Source organism: Colias philodice, chromosome 7, assembly GCF_061535455.1.
Source record: "Colias philodice isolate Cphi_HAF_F1 chromosome 7, ilColPhil1 Martin Lab GWU primary, whole genome shotgun sequence".
Classification (NCBI taxonomy): domain Eukaryota; kingdom Metazoa; phylum Arthropoda; class Insecta; order Lepidoptera; family Pieridae; genus Colias; species Colias philodice.
The window spans coordinates 10,263,959-10,284,839 of NC_143092.1; the positions used below are offsets into that span (position 1 = coordinate 10,263,959).

General features: G+C 33.1%; 4 protein-coding genes across 6 annotated transcripts in view; 2 read left to right on the forward strand and 2 right to left on the reverse strand.

Annotated features, from left to right (window-relative positions):
• norpA (no receptor potential A) overlaps window positions 1-2,757 on the reverse strand; it is an 82,490-nt gene extending 79,733 nt beyond the window's left edge. For both annotated transcript variants that reach the window (XM_089697634.1, XM_089697632.1), the window contains exon 1: window positions 2,591-2,757. The gene's annotated coding sequence lies outside the window, so the exon portion shown is untranslated. The remainder of the gene's footprint in view (window positions 1-2,590) is intronic.
• Window positions 1-13,666, forward strand: part of LOC149487325 (chymotrypsin-1-like) — a 51,948-nt gene extending 38,282 nt beyond the window's left edge. The window contains exons 1-5 of one of the 2 annotated variants that reach the window (XM_089697658.1): window positions 11,738-11,952; window positions 12,092-12,323; window positions 12,587-12,824; window positions 12,919-13,092; window positions 13,452-13,666. In XM_089697658.1, the coding sequence (XP_089553784.1) occupies window positions 11,823-11,952; window positions 12,092-12,323; window positions 12,587-12,824; window positions 12,919-13,092; window positions 13,452-13,610 (933 nt within the window). In that variant the 5' untranslated portion in view covers window positions 11,738-11,822 and the 3' untranslated portion in view covers window positions 13,611-13,666. Of the gene's footprint in view, window positions 1-11,737; window positions 11,953-12,091; window positions 12,324-12,586; window positions 12,825-12,918; window positions 13,093-13,451 lie in introns of those variants that run through there. The other variant, XM_089697659.1, reaches the window with a different exon arrangement.
• Window positions 3,234-10,195, reverse strand: LOC149487326 (uncharacterized). The gene is made up of 5 exons (XM_089697606.1): window positions 10,107-10,195; window positions 9,134-9,965; window positions 8,451-8,657; window positions 7,203-7,609; window positions 3,234-4,290 (listed from the first exon to the last, which is right to left on the reverse strand). The coding sequence occupies exons 2-5, from the start codon at window positions 9,951-9,953 to the stop codon at window positions 3,601-3,603; spliced, it is 2,124 nt and encodes a 707-aa protein (XP_089553732.1). The 5' UTR covers window positions 9,954-9,965; window positions 10,107-10,195; the 3' UTR covers window positions 3,234-3,600.
• A 1,985-nt stretch (window positions 13,667-15,651) lies between the features above and the next one.
• On the forward strand, window positions 15,652-20,880 carry LOC149487327 (chymotrypsin-2-like). The gene is made up of 5 exons (XM_089697369.1): window positions 15,652-15,664; window positions 16,023-16,242; window positions 16,575-16,812; window positions 16,921-17,094; window positions 20,263-20,880. The coding sequence occupies exons 1-5, from the start codon at window positions 15,652-15,654 to the stop codon at window positions 20,416-20,418; spliced, it is 801 nt and encodes a 266-aa protein (XP_089553495.1). The 3' UTR covers window positions 20,419-20,880.
• Window position 20,881: the final 1 nt, after the last annotated feature.

The following is a 20,881-nucleotide window of genomic DNA, read 5'->3' on the forward strand; positions in this document are numbered from 1 at the left end:
ATGGGCGATGGATCCTGAACTAATTGTGTATGACCATTATAAAGTATAATTTATTCTAACATGAAAATATTATATTTCATGAGGTAGAAAGTGCAAAGTTCGTTGAATGAAGTATGTAGGTATAGATGTAATGACGTCAATATACATTTTTTGTTTACTTAAAAATAATGAACATTTTGAAAAGTAATTTTTTTGTACGGAGTTATTTGGGGAAAACGTCGAATGAAGTTAAATTATTTTATGTCCTCAAATTGAAAATTTCTCAAAAATGTGTTGTATAGTTACTTATAAATTTACGACTTTGGCGTGTATTCCTTTATTTGTATCTTACACGTGCCAAATTGCGATTCCAGGTCAACAGGATGTATTGGTTTCGACGATACATCCTATATAATATGTATTCTCTTTTTCTAATAAAAATAAATAACTTAGCCACAAATAAGAATAAGAATAAGAATATCTTTATTGAAAAAGTAAAATAATACATTTAAAATTTGGGGAAACTAAAGCCTGTGTTAGTTGGAACTTGGAAACTGTGTTACAAATAGGACCTATATACCTTAGCAAAGACTATGCTGGCGCTTGTAGGTTTGTCATATGCTTTCTCTACTTTACGAAATTAAATCAAAATAATCCAAAAATATACCCAAAATTCAAGTTGCTTTATCGACACATTATTTATTGCATAATATTTTTTATACAAAAATTGTTATGTTTAATTTAACTTGCAACATAAACCGATTGCATGATACAAACCAGATGTTTCATAAGTAGGTATTCTTTTTCTGTGCGTATGCGCTTATTACAAGGTCTATTTTTGATCTGCTCTTATTGTAAAGCTGTTGAAATTTTATGTCTGGGTTACGTCTGTATGATATTTAATCTTAAAACCTTTAGTTGTAGTATTTTTATGTATACTAATCATACTGAAGAGTATGTTTGTTTGAACACACTTATCTCAACAACTACCGGAACGATTTCAAAAATGCTTCCACCCTTGGAATAGGTATCGAAGATATCCCTGAGTACTAATTCTATACATACTTACATATAGGTATGCAGATGCCGGGGCGGACCGTTTATATAAAATGTAAGGTAGGTATATTTTTTTTGGTGATTGATCAAATAAGTAAGTACATATTATGTAGAAAGTATTGATTCTCGATCTAATTATACCTTTATATACACGTACCTTTTAAGCTTGTAATTCTACATAATATAAAAAGTGATGTCCCGTGTCCCCTAGTGGGGTAAGGGGCAGATGCATTTTGCATACATCTGTTTCACTGATCGTTTTTCTTTAGGGACAGGTAGGTGATCAGCCTTCTGTGTCCTGCCAGACCGAGACATTTTTTTTTCTTCGTTTCCACCGGGAATCGAACCCAGGACCCCTCGGTTTTACGCTTACGCGTTAACCACTGTCCCAAGGAGGCGGTCAATCATAATATACCTACCTACCAAAACAATCATAAAAAAAGCATAGAATCGATAAGTGTTGTCAATAAGTTTTTATGAAATACCTAAACATTATTATAACAATTAGTCATTCACGAATTAAATAGTAATAAAAATTGTTTCTATATGGTATGGTAATTAACACGTGAATCTTATTATGGCTTTGGTATGTGATGGGATATTATTGCTTAGTATTGCGATGATGTAGACATATTATATTTTGTCTGTTTGTCTGTATGTAGGTATGTCCGGGATAAACTTAAAAAGTTCTGCATAGATTTACTTCAAATTTGGTATAAAAATAGCTTGAGACCCGTGGAAGGACATAGGATAGATTTTATTCCGGAAATCCCACAGGAATGGGAACTATGTGGGTTTTACTTTGACTACGCGGGAGCGCGCTTTTAAAGAGATACCTTAGAAGTAATTTAGGTACGTTCGTTATATATACCTAGGTATATACTTACCAGCTACTTAACTAGTCATTACAATTTACATACAGTGATTGGTATTTTTCCTTTCAAAACTAAAAATTGTGATTATTATATAGGTACGATAATTGCTTTTAAAACAATTATCGTTATTGTATCACAAAATATTATCGTATTGGAATAGTCGTAACTAGGTATCATTTTATTTTATAAAATAATTACTACGACTATTGCAAAAATTACATTTATTGGACGTCACGTCAGACGAGGATAAAAACATTTTGATAAGCACATCGATCCCACGTCAATTTGTTGTTTGCAAATACATTACAGATGATAATAATAACAAACTTAAATGCACAGTTATTTTAAAAAGCAATGTATAACTCACAATAGCGGACTATCAATGTCAAAATTTAATTATAATCAACGATTCAATTAAAAAACAATAATATACCTATGTACGTAAAACCGCTGTATTTTTTTTTTTTACTTTTCAGTTATAACAATTTTCATAACCTTTGCTTTGTGGTTATACAATTTAAGACTATGTTATTCGTACATATAATTTTGCCTGACAGAGTGCTTACACTAAGCAACAACCAAACCGGCCAGTGTTAATAACAAATAAACATTGTATGGCAATCTATTATCGTACGTTGGTCAAACCGAAACGTGACTACTTAGGATAATCGTTTACTAACCTTATCAGTATGCCAACAACCGCAAACACAATTATCACTAAAACAGCAGTCCACAAACGCAAAACAACACAATATAGGATCGGAATTATGTCAATAATTTGTTATATTATGCTATCGTTGGTCCGCTGAATTGCGCGCGAAACCCGACACGCGTGACACAGACAACGCGAACTCGCGGACTGTAAGAAAAGTGGAAATCGGATGTCTATGCTCTATGGCAGGTGACCCGCGCATGCGCGCTCGGCCAAGGTCGCACGTGAAGTCTAGTTTATGGCTTCATGTTGATGATTTACCTTACGGTTGCGAATACGAATTACGATTTACAATGTGTGAATTAGCGTGAGAGTTGGAGTGCCACACATCTCAATTAGACACGCATAAATTGTATTTAGATGTTAGCTATTCATATGCCATAATATGCTACACTTCCCCAGAAACTAGAAACTATGCATGAAGGTGCATACCTATATATGTAGTTAATCTTTAATCTTTATCAAATTTATTAAAATAAAAAAACAAATTCAATTCCGTGTTTTATATTTCAAGTTTCAACCAACAAGATACCTTAGTACCTAATGACAATTTTTTTTAAAGAAGCCTAAAATAAATAAGGAACAAAAATAACTTAAAATCTAATGAACAACCTTATTTTCAATAATTTAACAAGAAAAAAATAGCTCATGGTCTTAATACATTTGCAAAACCGCCACCAAAATAAATCAACAAAAAAGTAAAAAATCCATCTTTATCAAATGTAAAAGAGACTAAGAAAAGATTTAATAGAAAACTTAAACAACAATAATAAATAAATATGTAGGTACTACAAGAGATAATAAAATGATTGTACCGCTTGCATTTTAAAAACAAAAACAAAAATGAACTTGATTTTTCTAATCAGTCTTTACAACGTAAACTCTAAAATAAATTACTTTTAAAAATTCCACGACGCTACGATAATACACGATGCGTCAAGGAATGCAAAATTTATAACTATAAAAAACAATAAACAACTAGTCGTCAATATAAAATGGTGACTGTCTTTTATTCAACAATTTGGCGGGCGGGATCTCCATCGAGTGTTTGTCATTGCAATGACGTTTCAGTTCCGAATACTTCCTAAACTTCGACCCGCAAAGTAAACAATCGACGATAATTTTTCTGACGTTGTGTATCTTCCACTCGTGGTCCCACTTATCCTTCAGAGACCCGAAGTAGTCCGCGCAGAATCTACATCGAAACCTAGTACTTTCCTTCGAATGATAGGACCTTATGTGTTTATTTAGCATAGATTCGAAATAGAAACTTTTATCGCAAAAGAAGCAAGGGATCGGCGTATTTTTATTGTGATATTCCATGTGTTGCGCTATCATTTTCTTCGAGTGAAATTTGCGCTGGCACAGGTCGCACTGGAAGAACATGGTGCCGTGGATTTTCTTGTGTTTCGAGAAGTTGCTAGAATCGCTGAAGGATTTATCGCAAAAGGTGCACTTGTATAGCGTGAGTTTGGCGTGCTCGCGTAAATGGGCTTTATATTTATCGACTTTAGTGAACGTTTCTGCTTGGCAAACTTCGCAGAGGATAGTGAGGGTGCCATTTTTATTAACTGGCGTCTTCGCTAGAGTGCTCCTTATGACATGTTCGATCAAATGACGTTTGAGATCGCTGATACGGTCGAATTTCTTCTTGCACACGTCGCACACCTACGAATAGAGAATGAGCTTAAAATTGGATTTCTGGAATAATATTACTAGCTAAAACTTTAAGCTGGGAATATAGGGATGAGACATTTCTAAAGCAAGTCTAATGCAGAAGCTAAAGAACATAAATAATGCATATTTAAATTACGAACTTTCCATCAGAATGTCATGAATATTATAATTAGTCTAAACAAACTAACTACCTATTTTACGTGTGTAGGTGAAAACCTACTCTTAAAATATTCTAACTAAATAAGTTGATGAGGTACTATGAAGCAGTCTACAATCCTTTTTATATGATAAGCTAAGATAAAAAATATGCAAGGATTTACCAGAAAGGTGACAGAATTTTCAGCGAATTTCAGCCTTAATCGCAACCTTGTTGAAAAAATATTCATTCGTTTTTTTTAACTGAAGTTTAAATTTAGGCTCAAGTCATGGGAGAAAGGTAACAAATTGATATACACACCAATATTTGCTGCTTACCGAAAGTGGTAAATGTTAAAAATATGTAACGACGATTCAAAAGTGCTTCTAAAAGAAGTCTAATTAAATAAATAAATGTTTGAGTTTAATTGGAAAATCCGGTTTTACTTAAACGACGTATTTAAAAATAAACTAAAAACTGATCAACGCAACCAAGGCTATTTATAAAAAATTTGGAAAATCCAAAAGTGCACGCCTCATAATTTTTTTTTAATAATTATTTATTAATTATTATTTTTGTTTATTTAATAACAATTAAACCACATCGAATCAGACCCTGAAAAATGAAAGGGTTCTATTCCTGAGCATACTCAAGCGTAAGAGAAAAAAAAAGACTCGATTAGTAAAGTATTTCGGTCGCTATCGTGTTAACAAGAAAATCCTCCGCACATACAGACACACGGACGTCCAAGACAGAACTTTTTTAAACTGTTTTTTAACTAGTTTAAATAACAAAAATGCCATCAAAAATATCATGAATGTTAAAAATAGTGTTTTTTCTTAATATGTGTGTGTATGTATTATCTTACAAGTGCAATGTATGATACATAAAGACATTTTAAGTTTGAAAAATCAGATGTTTTGCGCGAAGTGACAGTAGTACCCACCTCAACGCTTCGCTTATGAGGCGTGCAATAACTTTCTTATATTACGAATACTTTAATACAATATCCATCTATGGCATTGACCTCAATCTAGTAATACGTAAATTAATTAATATCAGTATCACTAATTGGAACAAGAAATTATGTGTGTAGATAACCATTTGGATTGTTGAATCATTTCTCATATCGGCCGTTAAACCCATATTATTTATCAATAATACTATCTTTATTTTAAAGAGGTCAAACTTGTGAGGGGTATTCATTTGTATGAGGTTATTTGTACGATTGATTTTTATCGATTTTTCGTTCGAGTATTAAGTATATAATATGTATTCTGATATGTGACTAATCATATCCTACAAATATTATAAATGCTAAAGTTTGTGAGGATGGATGCATGGATGGATGTTTGTTACTCTTTTACGCAAATACTACTGAACTGATTACAATGAAATTTGGTATGTAGTTAGGTGAAGACCTAGGCTGAATAAGACATTGGCTATTTTTTTATCCCGGAAATCGCACAGGAAAGGGAACTATTCGGGTGCGGGTATATTATGATTAGACATCGGATTATATGCACTAACAAAATGCCAAAATATGCATGCAAATATGCACTAAAAAATGCCGAAATATGCACTAAAAACGACTGATATGCCTAAAATATGCACAATACAAAATCAAAAACCTTTATTATTTTTATATATTTTAATCAATGTACAAAAAATAAAAAAGTGAAATTTTGTTAAAATTAATATAGTTTTTGTGGCAATATACAATTTACGAGCGCAAATTTGTGACATTTGTCACCCGCGAGACCAGTTTTGCCACCTTAGACCTTTTCGGGCTAAATCTAGCCCTATTTTTAAAGGCTAAAAATTTACTTAAAATGGAGCCCATTTTGTAATTTTTTGCCATTTTACCATGCCAGAATAGGGTTTGTTTACTCGCTGAGCGTTCTGATTGGCTAATAAAGGTTAGTCAACCAATCAAAACTCCCGCTACTTAACGAAATATGCACGATTGGGGGAAAAAGGCTAAAATATGCACTAACGCCGTAAATAGAGAGTTTTATGCATTTGCATATGCAAATATGCAAATGCATATAATCCGATGTCTAATTATGATCATAATATGAAGAAATTAATGACAAAACTAACTACGAAGATTTCCCGTTTTTAACAAGAAAATAATCGTAGTATCTTTGAATTATGACCGTTGGAATAATTATTGGTTAAGATGACCACCCATTAGGTAATTTGTAGACATTCTTGAATAACTGACCTCGCACGTTATTTAAAACGCGTTAACGGTCGGAAGTACCTGATCAAGATCTCTAACTGGAATCGTTACACTTTCCTAAGGAGCTGGATACGACGTAACTTTGTAAACAATGATGTCGAAATACTATATAGAAATAAAGGTGTAAGTATATCACTGATTGCAATGTCTTGTTGCTAATTTCCTTTTTTAAGTAAATCGTGTAAACAACACAATTACGCAAAAATAGTTTAAATTAATTGACACACGAATTACGAAATGATTATAAAGAACGAGAACTGAGAACAGCATCGAAGTATATATAAATAGAAAATGTATTAAAATAAATATACCTATCAGAAAAACTCCAGAACAATTTAACCGGTTGTGATGTAAATTTGTATAGCATATGTTAGGTATTTGATCCAACCTGTGTGCTCGAATTAATAAAACAAAAAAAAAACTAAACTAATAAATATGCACTTAAGTCGCTAATAAATATTCCCAAAATCCCGCCTCACTCCGCCCTCCCCGCTAAAAATAAAAATGAAAAAAAGCAATCACCTTTCGACATCTAGTGTTCTTATTCCACTTGGACCGTACCAGGAACATCTTATTGGACATCACTTTCTGTATCACCGAGTTCGCTTCAGCTATATCCCTCTCCCCCACTCTGTAGTCCACCACACAATCACTATCCAAACTGCACTCCGAGTCACTCTTCACGTTATGCAAGCCAATATGAGCCTTATAGTCCTCATACTCCTCTGTGGTGTATTCACAGTAATTGCACGTGAACTTAAAGTGCTTTTTGTTTATATGGTCCTGTAACGCAACATCGTCAGAAAAGGACTTCTTGCAGTAATGGCAGGCGTGTTTCCGAGTGTGTATCTTGGTGTGGTTGCGAAGAGTGAATTTTGAGGCGAATACCTTGTGGCACTTGTCACATTCTAGTTCTGGGTCGCCGTGACCTGGAAGAATCAAATATTGTTGTGCACTAGCGCCGCCCCGCGGAAAAAAGCAAAAACAAAATGGTTTAGCAATTTAAAAATTCGTTTTTTTATTGAGCCTATATGTATATGACCTGGGGTTAAAACTTAAATATTTTCATTACAAATTTCATCTAAATCAGAGCCGTGGCTAAGCAGTGAAAGCGTTACAGACAGACAGACTAAAATTTATAACATTATTAATTATTATGTAGCATCATGGCATTTTGAAAGAAAAGGTAAATAAATAATAGGCACAAAGCAATGGGCTCAGACTTCAGAGCATTATTATGTACAGTTACATGAATGTTCCTTTTTTGCAATACATTAAAATATCATATATAAATTATTTAAAATTTAAAATGACTCAAGTAGGAAATAATATAAAATTGATCAAGCCATTTTGAATTCATAAATTGATTAGCTTACCTGACCTACCTTTGTCCACATAGATAAAGATTAAATAAAGACACAATATGTTATATACTTATCAGTAATTTTCTAAGCTAAGTGTAATCATGTCAGAGAAATATACCAATAACATGGACCAATAGTACCTATATTGGTCCATGACCAATAATTAGAATACATAATGATAAATTTTCATAAACCATATCATCTATATCTCTATATTTAGATTTAGATTTATTATTTTGATTTTAAATTAAATAATTGAGCAATCACTTCACTAGTTTTATAAACCAATATTCTAATATGAAAATCCCTCAAGAAGTTACAATAAAAAGTACAACATATTTCCTACATCTATATAAAATCCTCTGATTAATTTTACCACCAAGAAATAACATAACTTTCATCTTACCCAAGCAATGCTGTTCAAATTTCGATTGAGTTTTTAAATTCTTTTTACAATAAGTGCAATTGAATTTAAATTCTTCATCATTAATGGTCGAGGCTTTAGGGCTCTTATGGCTTGAAACCATGTGCTGTTTGAATGTTGTTATTTGATCAAATATCTGCTTGCATTTGTCACACTGGTACTTTTTGTTCATTATATTATTAGTGGTGTCTGAAAAATGTGCATGGGAATTTGAACTTTATGAACATAATGTGAGATTACAAATTAACATTATTACAGTGGTTTTATAATTTGCTATTAAATTTATACTTTAAGTAACTTATATACACAGTATTTAATAACAAATAACTGAAAGATAAATATATTTTATACTGATATACCTTAGTCATAATTATGGATTCATCTAAATTAATAATTTATTAAACAAAATTAATAGCTAAACATTTACAATTACTTAGTTCTATGTTATTTTAAATCCAACCGTTAATTAACTATGATAATTCTGTTTATAATATTAAGGTTTGAGGAATATTATTCATATTTAGCTTAATTTATCTCATAAATACTGTATTATAAAAACTAAACTCAAATAATCCATATAAAACCTATTAATAAAATTGATGTAAGTAATAAAAATAAATAGCAATTAATTGTTATTAATAATTTAATATGCAAGATATACATACCCACAACAACATCACTATCTTTACATTCCAACGAGGGATCATTGATTGCTATATTCTGTATCGTCTGACCAAACTGTGAATCATGTCCTAAGTACAAAATAGTCCGTTGCTGTTTCGACAACGACTGTATATCTTTGGACATTAACTGTCTTAGAGCACTATCGTTACTCTGAATATCTATGTATTTCAGTTCCTCCCTATCTTTATTCTCTTTAGCAGTAATTATATCATCAGAAAGCTGGGAGAGATAAACACCACACTGTAATTCATCATCTTCATAACTAGTCTGATTGTTTGTGTCCACCGAATGACTCTTTCTAAACTTTTTGTGCTCAAACTCTTCTGGCGCTGCATAATGAATTGATTTGTTGCAGTTGAATACATTCTGGGTAATGTATGTGCTATGCTGTTCCACCGTTATGTGACTTGAGTGTGATTCTTGATAAATAGAATATTTCTCTTGGGCCTCTGTTGTATTGTAGTTGTTATATACATATGGGCTCCTCGCTGGGTCAATCCAGACTTGTGACTGGTTGTAAGAGGAGTCATTATGATTGCTTTCACTTACAGTAGCGTTTTGGATGGATTCAGAAGAATTCGAATCTTCGCTGATATTATAACTGTCTACGAGTTTTACATTGCAGTAACCCGAGTAAATACACATGACATTCCCTTCTGTGTCCAACGACGTAACATTTAAATCGAGAATTAATTTACCGGTAACTTCCAAGTTTGTTTCCAAAACCAAACACTTTTTGGGAATGAGGAACACTGGATACGGTTCTTCCGATACCGTAGCAAGCACTTCTTCTTCGTCCATTTTTTGTTAAAACTACGACACAAGAAAAAATACATTATTTTTTTGTTAACCGGCGTTTTGTTGCTATCAAATCGTTTATCAGAGCAAGTATAAGGTAAACCAATTACTAAAATACCCCTTGTGAATATTAAAATTAATAAAAATTCAACTTACCACGTGTTACGACGGTGTCTCGAAGAAATTCCTCCAGTAAAAGGATGATTGAAGGCAGGCATAATTACTTTTAAGTTCAATCTACCTTCAAGTTTAAAATCAATGAAGAAGTTATTAAATTTAAAGCGTTCTATTTAATGGACCTTGTATCTATATTATATTATTTTTTTATTTGAAACCTGTAATTTTGAACTATGTTATTAATTTTAGAAATATTTAAATAATATATATTATCATATTATATTGTTTTTTTAATTTTTTAAATCACACTTGAATATTTTTGTTTAAAAATCGAATGCGAAGATCACAACATAAATAATAAACTCTAACTTTACTTCATTAAGGTTCATTTCAGACTTTTACGTTTTTTTGACAGTTACGATTATGACACAAGCACAATATTTACGGTGTTTAAAAAATTATTTTTAATTTCCCTGTTCCATTAGGGCAGTGTTTCATGGATGTGATGATGATAAAATATATTATTATGTAGTGTCTCTCTAATAAACAAATCGCTATGTCTTAATAAAAATAAAAATATCCTTTATTTTAAGCATTTCTTTTCATTTTAATAATTATCTATACTAATATAATAAAACTGAAGTTTGTTTGTTTATTTGAACGCGCTAATCTCAGGAACTACTGGTCCGATTTGAAAAATTCTTTCGGTGTTAGATAGCCCATCATCGGGGAAGGCTATAGGCTATAAATCATCACGCTAAGACTAACAGGAGCGGAGCCACGCGGGTGAAACCGCGGAGTGAAGCTAGTTTGAAATATGTCTTAAAAATGCATATTGGAATTAGAAAATTCTTAATTTGTTATAATTCAATACATCATCAGCTGTTTTTTTCTGAGAAAATATTAAATGAGATCCATTCCATGCTTTTCCAATGGCTTTGACCTTAGGCCTTAACTCTTAGCCTTAACTAGATTGTATGTTACATACACAGACATACATTATGTCTGTGATTACATAAGTGTGGATAACTATTTTATTTATGGATAATACGTTTGCATTTCCTTTGAGGGTTTAGAGCCCAAGGCATATTTTGTAAGGCTATATTTTGTATGTTTAATGTCTAAGTAAGCTGTAGCCTGTATGAAATTGTATATTGGCAAAACATAGAACATGTACATATTATATGTTTGTATTTTGTAATATCTGTAAAGTAGAATCATAGTAAATTTTACTATCGTAAAATATATAAACATCTAAATAGTAGGTAGTTAGATATTTGGAAATTATGCCCTGCCCAGGATAAGTTAAATTTTTACTTTCAATAATGAACATAGGACAAACATAAGGCTACGTTTCCATCAGAGATGTGTGAGGATGTGTAGCGAGGGATGCGTGCGAGGAATACATGCGAAGTATGTTTCATAATGCAATAATTTTGAAGAAAAGAAGACATTTCACAGCTTGCGAAGCTTGCAACGCATCCTCGCACGACACATTTCCCTCGCACACCTCTGATGGAAAAGCACCTTAAGGGACCGTTAAGACAAGTTACACTGTATACCTAGTACCTACACACGTCTATGTTAAAACAGTAGTCAACGGACAAGTTCAAATTTAAATAGATAAAATAAAAACTTTTTTATCAACATTTTTTTATTGTTGTCTGTAATCAATACCTAACAAAATCAAAGTCAAGGTTGGGAGGATTCATTAACACAACCTTATCTATTCAGATAATTAATCACACATTTAATATGTATAAATATGGGACTTTCTCATATGGAATTTATATGTATCTTACTACTGCAAGAAACAATTACTTCAATATGATCTTTAAGCTTATAATAACCTCGTTGCTAATTTCATTGTTTATGTGGGCAAAAGGTATTATTTTTTTACAAAAACCAATAGTCGATAGTTTACAATTAGAATCAGAATAGAATTAAATCTCAATATTTTCCCATACGACAAACTTTTAATTCTTATATCCCATATCCCATATATATAACTTTTAATTTTTCAGGAAGTCCATTAGAAAACCGATCCAAATACGTCATAAAAGAGTTACAAGAACAAACATCTCGGATCGTTGGCGGCGAAGATGCACCTTACGGCTCCGCCAGACATATGGTAGGGTTGCTGGTGGGTACCGCTCTCAAGTGGTTTACTTGTGGAGGCTCCATTATAACGCAGAAACATGTATTAACTGCTGCCCATTGCGTAGAACCCAATATCGGCTGGGGTGAACTGCTTCCGTGAGTATATGGCTTTATTAAAAAAAAAAATAAGACACTATCATTGTCTATGGAATTTCGAATAATTTTGAATTTATTGTAAAGTATATTTCGTTGATAAAGATATGATTTAAAAGATACTGTGTTATAAAATTTGAGAAACTTTGAATAAATTGCAGTAGGTAGGTAGCTAAATACGCACGAGTATAAATAATTTTAGATTTTTATTACAGGAAACTTTTTCTATATTGTAACCGACTAACCGCCAATTATTTTTCTTTCAGATCTTTCCATGGTGTTGTTGGTACACATTATTGGAATAAAACAGATAATACTGAAATAAGATTCAAAGGGTACGCTATTCACCCCGGTTGGTCGTGGATCACTTTAAAGAACGACATATCCGTGCTGACGACTGCCGATCTAATTGAGTTTAATGCCCGCGTTGGCGCCATTTCGCTGAGTTCAAATTTCGTGCAAGTTAGAATAAATTCTTTTGTGACTGGGTGGGGCAATCTTGAAGTGAGTTTGAAGTGAAATCCGTTTGACTTTGTTTTACAACTTAAAGTATCAAAACGTGGCCATTTTTGTTGACTGATATAAATTTTATTTACAGCTTTTCGGCGAAACTCCGCATAGACTGCAAATTCTTCGCGTCAGTACAATCTCAAACAAAGAGTGTGCGATCAGGTTGTGGTGGGAAGAAAATGTGGATGGAGTAAGAGCGCCGCCATTTGATGGAGCTTTGGAAATTTGTACACTGCATTCCTATGGTCATGGGATGTGTCATGTAAGTGATTTTGATATAAAAAAATATTTTTTTCAAGATCTTATTGCAAGGATTCTACATAGATTGTCATAGACAGTTTTGTCATCAATAGAAGTAATTTTAGGTATTTTTTTCTCATTTACATGCGACATCTAGAATTTACTTGTTGTTTAACAAGCACAATAGGTATGTTTTTTATTATAAAAATGTTAGCGAACATAATATTTTAATACAGGTACCTAATAAGAATTGTCTAATTCTCTTGTTATTAATTTATTGACACAAACTAATTGTTTTCAGCGCCATCTAGCGTTTAACCTGAGAATCTAAATTTTGTACCATTTTACAACAAATTCATAAAATCCTATTACAATTTACAGGGTGATTCGGGCAGTGCATTAGTGGATCAAAAGACTAAACAACAGATCGGTATTGTGTCCTGGGGCTTCCCTTGTGCCCGGGGAGCGCCTGACTTCTTCGTCAGAGTTAGCGCTTTTATTGACTTCATCAGAAAAAGTGTCGGTATTAGGAACCTATAAGGTCATGTGGACTTGTTGTTATTGTTTTTATGTAAAATAAATATGGTTTATTTGTATTATGTACGTTTTATTTAATTTTTCGTTGATGAAGGAAACGTTCATATAAAATGATAGTTTTTCGTTAAAATATATTTTATTGTTTTACTTCTATATTAACCATTTTATGTGAATAGTTTAGCCAGTTAGTATTTAAAAGATATTGAACTTTTATTTCTTTCTAATTATTACGACTATACGCTTACTAGGTATATGACTAATTCTTAGTCACAAATCACAATGGACCTTCAAAAATACAGAAATTCATATCCAGCTGTAATAAGTAAAACTGTTTAACACATTAATAAAAATAAAATAAATACAAAAATTTTACTGTCATTTAGCTTCAATAAAAATTCGAGATCAAAGGATAAAAAAATAGGCATATCACGATTTGCACTGAAAGGGTAAGTTTGTAGTTTGATCATAAAATTACTTCAGAGAGTTCACACGTATTTAGGTGTCGAGCAATTTTAAGAAACGCTGCATGCGTTTCTTAAAATTGCATATTTTGACGACGAGTTTTTAATTGTTTATAATACAGAAACTGTGGCTCTTAGGGCACAGAATACTTAATCGTAGCTAATGTTAGCTACATTTGGTAAAATGCAATCCATGCTTAGGGCAAAAATCTATCGATCTTTTTATGATCTAGAATTTTTGGGCAAAAGTGAATTATGATAAAACTTACCGTTTCGGTGAAAATCATGAAAAACCTATGCTGTGTTTTTTACCTGTACCTATGTTTTGAACAATTTATCCGCAAAACATCATATGCTAATGCCAATTAGGTAGTATCGATAGCGGGTTTCTATATTCTTTAGCATTTCTGCCATTTGTCTGGAGATAAAGTACTTAGAATACTGGAGACTATATAGGTAGTAGAAGATTGAGCTTTGCTGAAAAGAAACATATTCCTCATTTTAAAAAGGAAATAGTTGTGAAAAGATTTTCGAAAATTCACTATTATTTTCCAATAACCTTGATCTTTGGCCTAAACTATTTTATTAAGTTATTGCGTTCACATTTCCCTCGAGAGTTTCAATCCAACACGTAACTTATATGTTTAAGTAGATAAGCTTTTTTAAAATTAAACTTGAAAGTGCTTCTGTGGTGCTTCTTCACGTATCGACTCACACTAGGTTTATTTTTAATAATAATTCTATAATAGTTGTGCCAAAAATAGCTCATGTACGCGTACCTAGGTATTATTCTAGTCCATATACCTACTATAGAAATAGAGTGACAAACATACATTGATATATCCATACATATTACATTCTCGCAAACTTTCGCATTTTTAATATGACTAGCCAGTAGGATTTTTAAAATAGGTATACATATTTATTTATTTAGCCCTTATATTCCATGACATTTAGATACAATTTACAACAAAAGATACTGTATAATACATGAAAATATTTATAATGAAATTCGGTTAAATGCAGTCCTGGCCCCTTACGGGTATCTAGGCCTCCTCCAACTTTCCCCATTTCCTCCTGTTTCCAGCTGCCTTCATCCAGTCTTTGCCCGTCAATTGCAGAATATCATCAACCCAGCGAGCCCTTGGTCTGCCTTTCTGCCTCTTGGATCCTGGGCCTATCCATTTCGTGGCCCTTTTTGGCCATCTATCTTCGGAGTAGCGGGCGATATGTCCAGCCCATTTCCATTTTAAGCGCTGTGCATGTTGTAACACGTCTATTACTTTGGTTTTTGCTCTGATTTATGTGTATAGATCCTTTAGTTTCTGTGATCTGTGGTATAGATATAGATCATTTGAAATGCATAGCCCATGAATAGTCAGTAGTCAGTTGTAGTCATAAAATATACCTATACTGTTGTATTAACTTGGTAACTGACAAGTTCAAAAAATAGATAATACCATTCCTTGTTTTATCGACATTTTTATTGTTGTCTACAACAACAAGTCAATGTCAAGGTCAAATGGATTCATTAGCCCGACCATATCTATTTTGATATAATTAATCACATATTTAATATAAATATGGGACTTTCTCGTATGGAATTTATATGCATCTAAAAACTACAGGAAACAAACACTTCAATATTATGTTCTCTAAACTTATAATAATATCGTTACTTATTTCTCTTTTTACGGGGACGAAAGGTAAAAAACTACACTGTGTTAAGTTTAACTAGTCACATTAAGTTTTTAATTGAGTCTTCTGTAAAATATAGGTAATACAGAATCCGAAATTGTATATATTTTGTTGTATTTTCGAGTGCTTTTTAATTTATAAATACCACCAGTGTAGTTAAAATAACTTTCAAACAAACATTTATTTTATAATTTTTTTCACATACAACTATACAAATCCTATTCAATCTGGTTGTCAATATTATTATTTTTTTCAGGGAGTCCATTAGAAATCCCATCCAATAATGTAAGAGAACAGACGCCACGAATCGTCGGCGGCGAAGATGCACCTTACGACTCCGCCAAACACATGGTTGGTTTGCTGATGGGTGAAGTTTTCAAGTGGTTTACTTGTGGAGGCTCCATTATAACGAATAAACATGTATTAACTGCAGCCCATTGTGTTGTAGCTAATCTTCTTTTTGATGAATTTCTTCCGTGAGTATAAAGCTTTATTTAAAAATAAAATATAGAACTCTATTTCGTTGTCTATGGTCATTTGAAAAAAAAAATATTTAAAATTAGAATTTAGAGCTCGTTGTTATGATATGGTGATAGTTTCAAAGAGAATACAAATACATACTACGTAAGAATAGTTTAATGAAAATAATTTTGAACCTTTTATTTAAATATATTATAAGGAAAAATATTACGAGATTGTTTAAAAAGTTTTAATATTAAAGACGTATGAATAAATTGCTGTTATTACGAATACACTGAAGTTGTTTAGAGAAGCAAGTTTTTTCTCTATAATGTTACAATTTTTTTAGAACTTTCCATGGTGTTGTCGGTACACATTATTGGAACAAAACAGACAATACTCTAATAAAATTCAAAGGGTACGCCATTCATCCCGGTTGGTCGTGGGACACCATAAAGAACGACATAGGCATCCTGACGACTGACAAGCAAATTGAGTTCAATGCCCGCGTTGGCGCCATGTCGTTGAATTTGAATTTGGTGCAAGGAAGAATAAATAGTTTTGTTACGGGATGGGGCATACTTGATGTGAGTAAATTGACAGTTTAGCGATATTGGATATTTTGCCGCCGCTATTATTTTTTTTAACAGCATGTTTCGAAAAAATATTTAAATTTAATTTTTTTTTATACTTAGTATGACGGCAAAACTCCGCATAGGCTGCAAATCCTTCGTGTTAGTACAATATCAAACAAAGAGTGTGCGATCAGGTTGTGGTGGACTGATAATTTGGAAAGTGGTCGATCGCCTCCATTTGATGCAGCATTGGAAATCTGCACTCTGCATTCGCCTGGTCATGGGATGTGTCACGTAAGTATTTTTATAATTTAAATCCTTTTTTTGGCGCCTGAAATCATACATTCATTTGTTTTGATTACGTTTTAAATTTTATAATGTTAAAAAATTTTAAAATTGTGTATTTGTGTGTATATTTAGGGGCTGATGTACGTTATAAGATTTTAATTTAAAAGTTGAGATGTGTTTGAAAAATCATGATGTATTTTCGAAGTTAAATATTACACTTTTCTAAACCGCGTTTTTCATTCAAATCTTACGATTTTGCCACGATGCTACGATATTATGTCGTATTCTAATTGATTTATATGTATAATAGTCCGTTTTCTTATGGGCATGCTTGTATGGAAAGGTATACATTTTTGAGTAAAGCAATGAAATTTGGTTCGAATGTTGTACTCGTCCACCTTAGCCCAAATCGCCTGGTAGCCAGTGTCTACTCCCCGGCAGAAGGGAGGGAGGGGGGGTTATAGAACAGAGCGCCCGGCGCTCGGAAAATAAATTCTGGCGGATTCATTTGGCCCTTTGAGTCGAGTTTGGTGTCGTTATCAGGTAACTAGATGATGCCCAATTCATTCCTCATACCAGTTTTTTAGGGTTCCGTAGCAAAATATGTCACAATCTTTAAAATAATAAACTTTTGGCAGTGGCAAAATCCAAACAAACCAGTATATTTTTATATTTTTGTATCAAACTTGATTTATAAAAAAATACTGTCTGAAAGGCTATTTCATGCAGATTATAAAAACATTAACATGTAACATATATCTTACCATTTTCAATGTGAAATAAATTATAGAAAGTACAGGAACGTTCGTCAGCGCAGCGTAGGGGACGGCTAATAGACCCGAAAAATAAGCAATAACATAAAACAAAAACCAGTCAAGTGCGAGTCTGACTCGCCCATCGAGTGTTTAGTACTTATTTGTCCTATGCCATGTTATCTAGTCTGGTAGGACCTGGTTAACTGATACACACACACTTTCGTCTTTATAATATTAGTGTGATTTTTAATCATCTTTAAATTATAAATGAAGTCAGGTAACATTGTTAAAAATAAAGATATATAATAATAGAACGTTTTGTATTAATAATAATGACAACCACCTCCACAATTACATAATTCGGTACATTTGAGCTGGCGTATAAAACACTTCAATCTGGAATTGCAAGATTTCACGCACCGACATCTTATCAATTCAAAGCTTCTCTTTTCTTTTTATTTCAGATGGGCAAGGAATATTTTGATTTTTTTAGGTCCCTAAATATATTATACAGCCTGTAAAACTGCCCTTAAGGTGTGTTGTTTAAGGGCAGCTTCTGTGGGAGGCAAATTTTCGATTTGCCTGTCCGTTTTTGTTAAAAATTTGTTTGCGACCCTCATTTACTGTCACAGCGGGGTACAATGTGAAAAACAAACATGTACTTATGATAATTATAAAAAAATATAAGTTCTGGATAAGAGTATCCTTAAAATATCGTGACCGTCCTTACCTATCATGCATTGTAATCACAAACTTTTCGATTTCACTGTCTGCATATTTGCCACTGTAAAGTGCTTCAAATCCTCGTGTGACATTCGGATGTGCCTTCCATACCTCAAATGCAGGTGTACCTATAGTTTTTTTAGACCTTCTAGCTTTGGAACACACGATATAGTAGTAGTAGCCAAAATAATGTTAAGAACAGTCGACATATATGGCTAGTACAGAATATCATGTATTCCAAGCTAGAAGGTCTAAAAGAACTATAGGTACACCTGCATTTGAGGTATGGAAGGCACATCCGAATGTCACACGAGGATTTGAAGCACTTTACAGTGGCAAATATGCAGACAGTGAAATTGAAAAGTTTGTGATTAAAATGCATGATAGGTATAAGGACGGTCACGATATTTTAAGGATACTCTTATCTTATCCAGAACTTATATTTTTTTATTATTATTATAAGTACATGTTTGTTTTTCACATTGTACCCCGCTGTGACAGTAAATGAGGGTCGCAAACAAATTTTTAACAAAAACGGACAGGCAAATCGAAAATTTGCCTCCCACAGAAGCTGCCCTTAAACAACACACCTTAAGGGCAGTTTTACAGGCTGTATAATATATTTAGGGACCTAAAAAAATCAAAATATTCCTTGCCCATCTGAAATAAAAAGAAAAGAGAAGCTTTGAATTGAAAAGATGTCGGTGCGTGAAATCTTGCAATTCCAGATTGAAGTGTTTTATACGCCAGCTCAAATGTACCGAATTATGTAATTGTGGAGGTGGTTGTCATTATTATTAATACAAAAACGTTCTATTATTATATATCTTTATTTTTAACAATGTTACCTGACTTCATTTATAATTTAAAGATGATTAAAAATCACACTAATATTATAAAGACGAAAGTGTGTGTGTATCAGTTAACCAGGTCCTACCAGACAAGATAACATGGCATAGGACAAATAAGTACGAAACACTCGATGGGCGAGTCAGACTCGCACTTGACTGGTTTTTGTTTTATGTTATTGCTTATTTTTCGGGTCTATTAGCCGTCCCCTACGCTGCGCTGACGAACGTTCCTGTACTTTCTATAATTTATTTCACATTGAAAATGGTAAGATATATGTTACATGTTAATGTTTTTATAATCTGCATGAAATGGCCTTTCAGAAAGTATTTTTTTATAAACCAAGTTTGATACAAAAATATAAAAATATACTGGTTTGTTTGGATTTTGCCACTGCCAAAAGTTTATTATTTTAAAGATTGTGACATATTTTGCTACGGAACCCTAAAAAACTGGTATGGGGAATGAATTGGGCATCATCTAGTTACCTGATAACGACACCAAACTCGACTCAAAGGGCCAAATGAATCCGTCAGAATTTTTTTTCCGAGGGCCGGGCGCTCTGTTCTATAACCCCCCCTCCCTCCATTCTGCCGGGGAGTAGACACTGGCTACCAGGCGATTTGGGCTTAGGTGGACGAGTACAACATTCGAACCAAATTTCATTGCTTTACTCAAAAATGTATACCTTTTCCCATAAGAAAACGGACTATAATACATACCTATATCGTGATGATTGAGCCAATTTCAGCGCCATCTAGTAGTGGGAGTAATGAACAATTATTACAACAATATTTAGCACAGATGATAATATACGTTAAAAATGTAAATTATTTATCTTTTGCAGGGTGATTCAGGCAGTGCATTAGTGGACCAAAAGACTAAACAACAGATCGGTATTGTGTCCTGGGGCTTCCCTTGCGCCCGGGGAGCGCCTGACTTCTTCGCCAGAGTTAGCGCTTTTGCTGACTTCATCAGAACAAGTGTTGGTGGTTTACTTTAAATTTACATATTCTTCAATTGTTTTTAATAAAAAATACAATGTTTATTTTTTTTCGTATTTTGTTTTTCTTTGACATTTTCAGAAAGTCGGCGGCCGTACACGGACTGCTTCAAGCAGTTAAGACTGACGGCTTGAAGCCGCGACCCCGCGGTGAAATATAGACATTCATTCACTGCCGTACACGTACTACTCGAGCAGTCGCGACTGCTTCAGGCCGTCAACTGCGCGGTTTATAGCGACAGCTCGAGCAGTCAACGACCGACCGCTCGAGCAGTCCGTGTACGCTCAGCCGTTAACTGCTTGAGCTGCCCGTGTACGGCCGCTCTATATCTACCTATTGTGTTTTGACTTTTGTGTATCGTTTGGTACATATTATTGCACAGAGACAGATTGTATTTGTAACAATGTAAGTACGGGATCCGACTTAGAAAAGGAACATGCTTTTTGCATCGAATATAATAAA

What these genes read in the sequence shown, in the direction of transcription:
- LOC149487326 (XM_089697606.1), bottom strand. Translation starts at nt 9,953, where the DNA reads ATGGACGAAGAAGAAGTGCTTGCTACGGTATCGGAAGAACCGTATCCA. An exon ending in AGATAGTGATGTTGTTGTGG is followed by an intron (nt 8,658 to 9,133) that starts GTATGTATATCT and finishes CACATTTTTCAG; the next exon opens with ACACCACTAATAATATAATG. An exon ending in AGAACACTAGATGTCGAAAG is followed by an intron (nt 4,291 to 7,202) that starts GTGATTGCTTTT and finishes CTCTATTCGTAG; the next exon opens with GTGTGCGACGTGTGCAAGAA.
- LOC149487327 (XM_089697369.1), top strand. An exon ending in CTTTTTGATGAATTTCTTCC is followed by an intron (nt 16,243 to 16,574) that starts GTGAGTATAAAG and finishes CAATTTTTTTAG; the next exon opens with AACTTTCCATGGTGTTGTCG. An exon ending in CGGGATGGGGCATACTTGAT is followed by an intron (nt 16,813 to 16,920) that starts GTGAGTAAATTG and finishes TTTTATACTTAG; the next exon opens with TATGACGGCAAAACTCCGCA.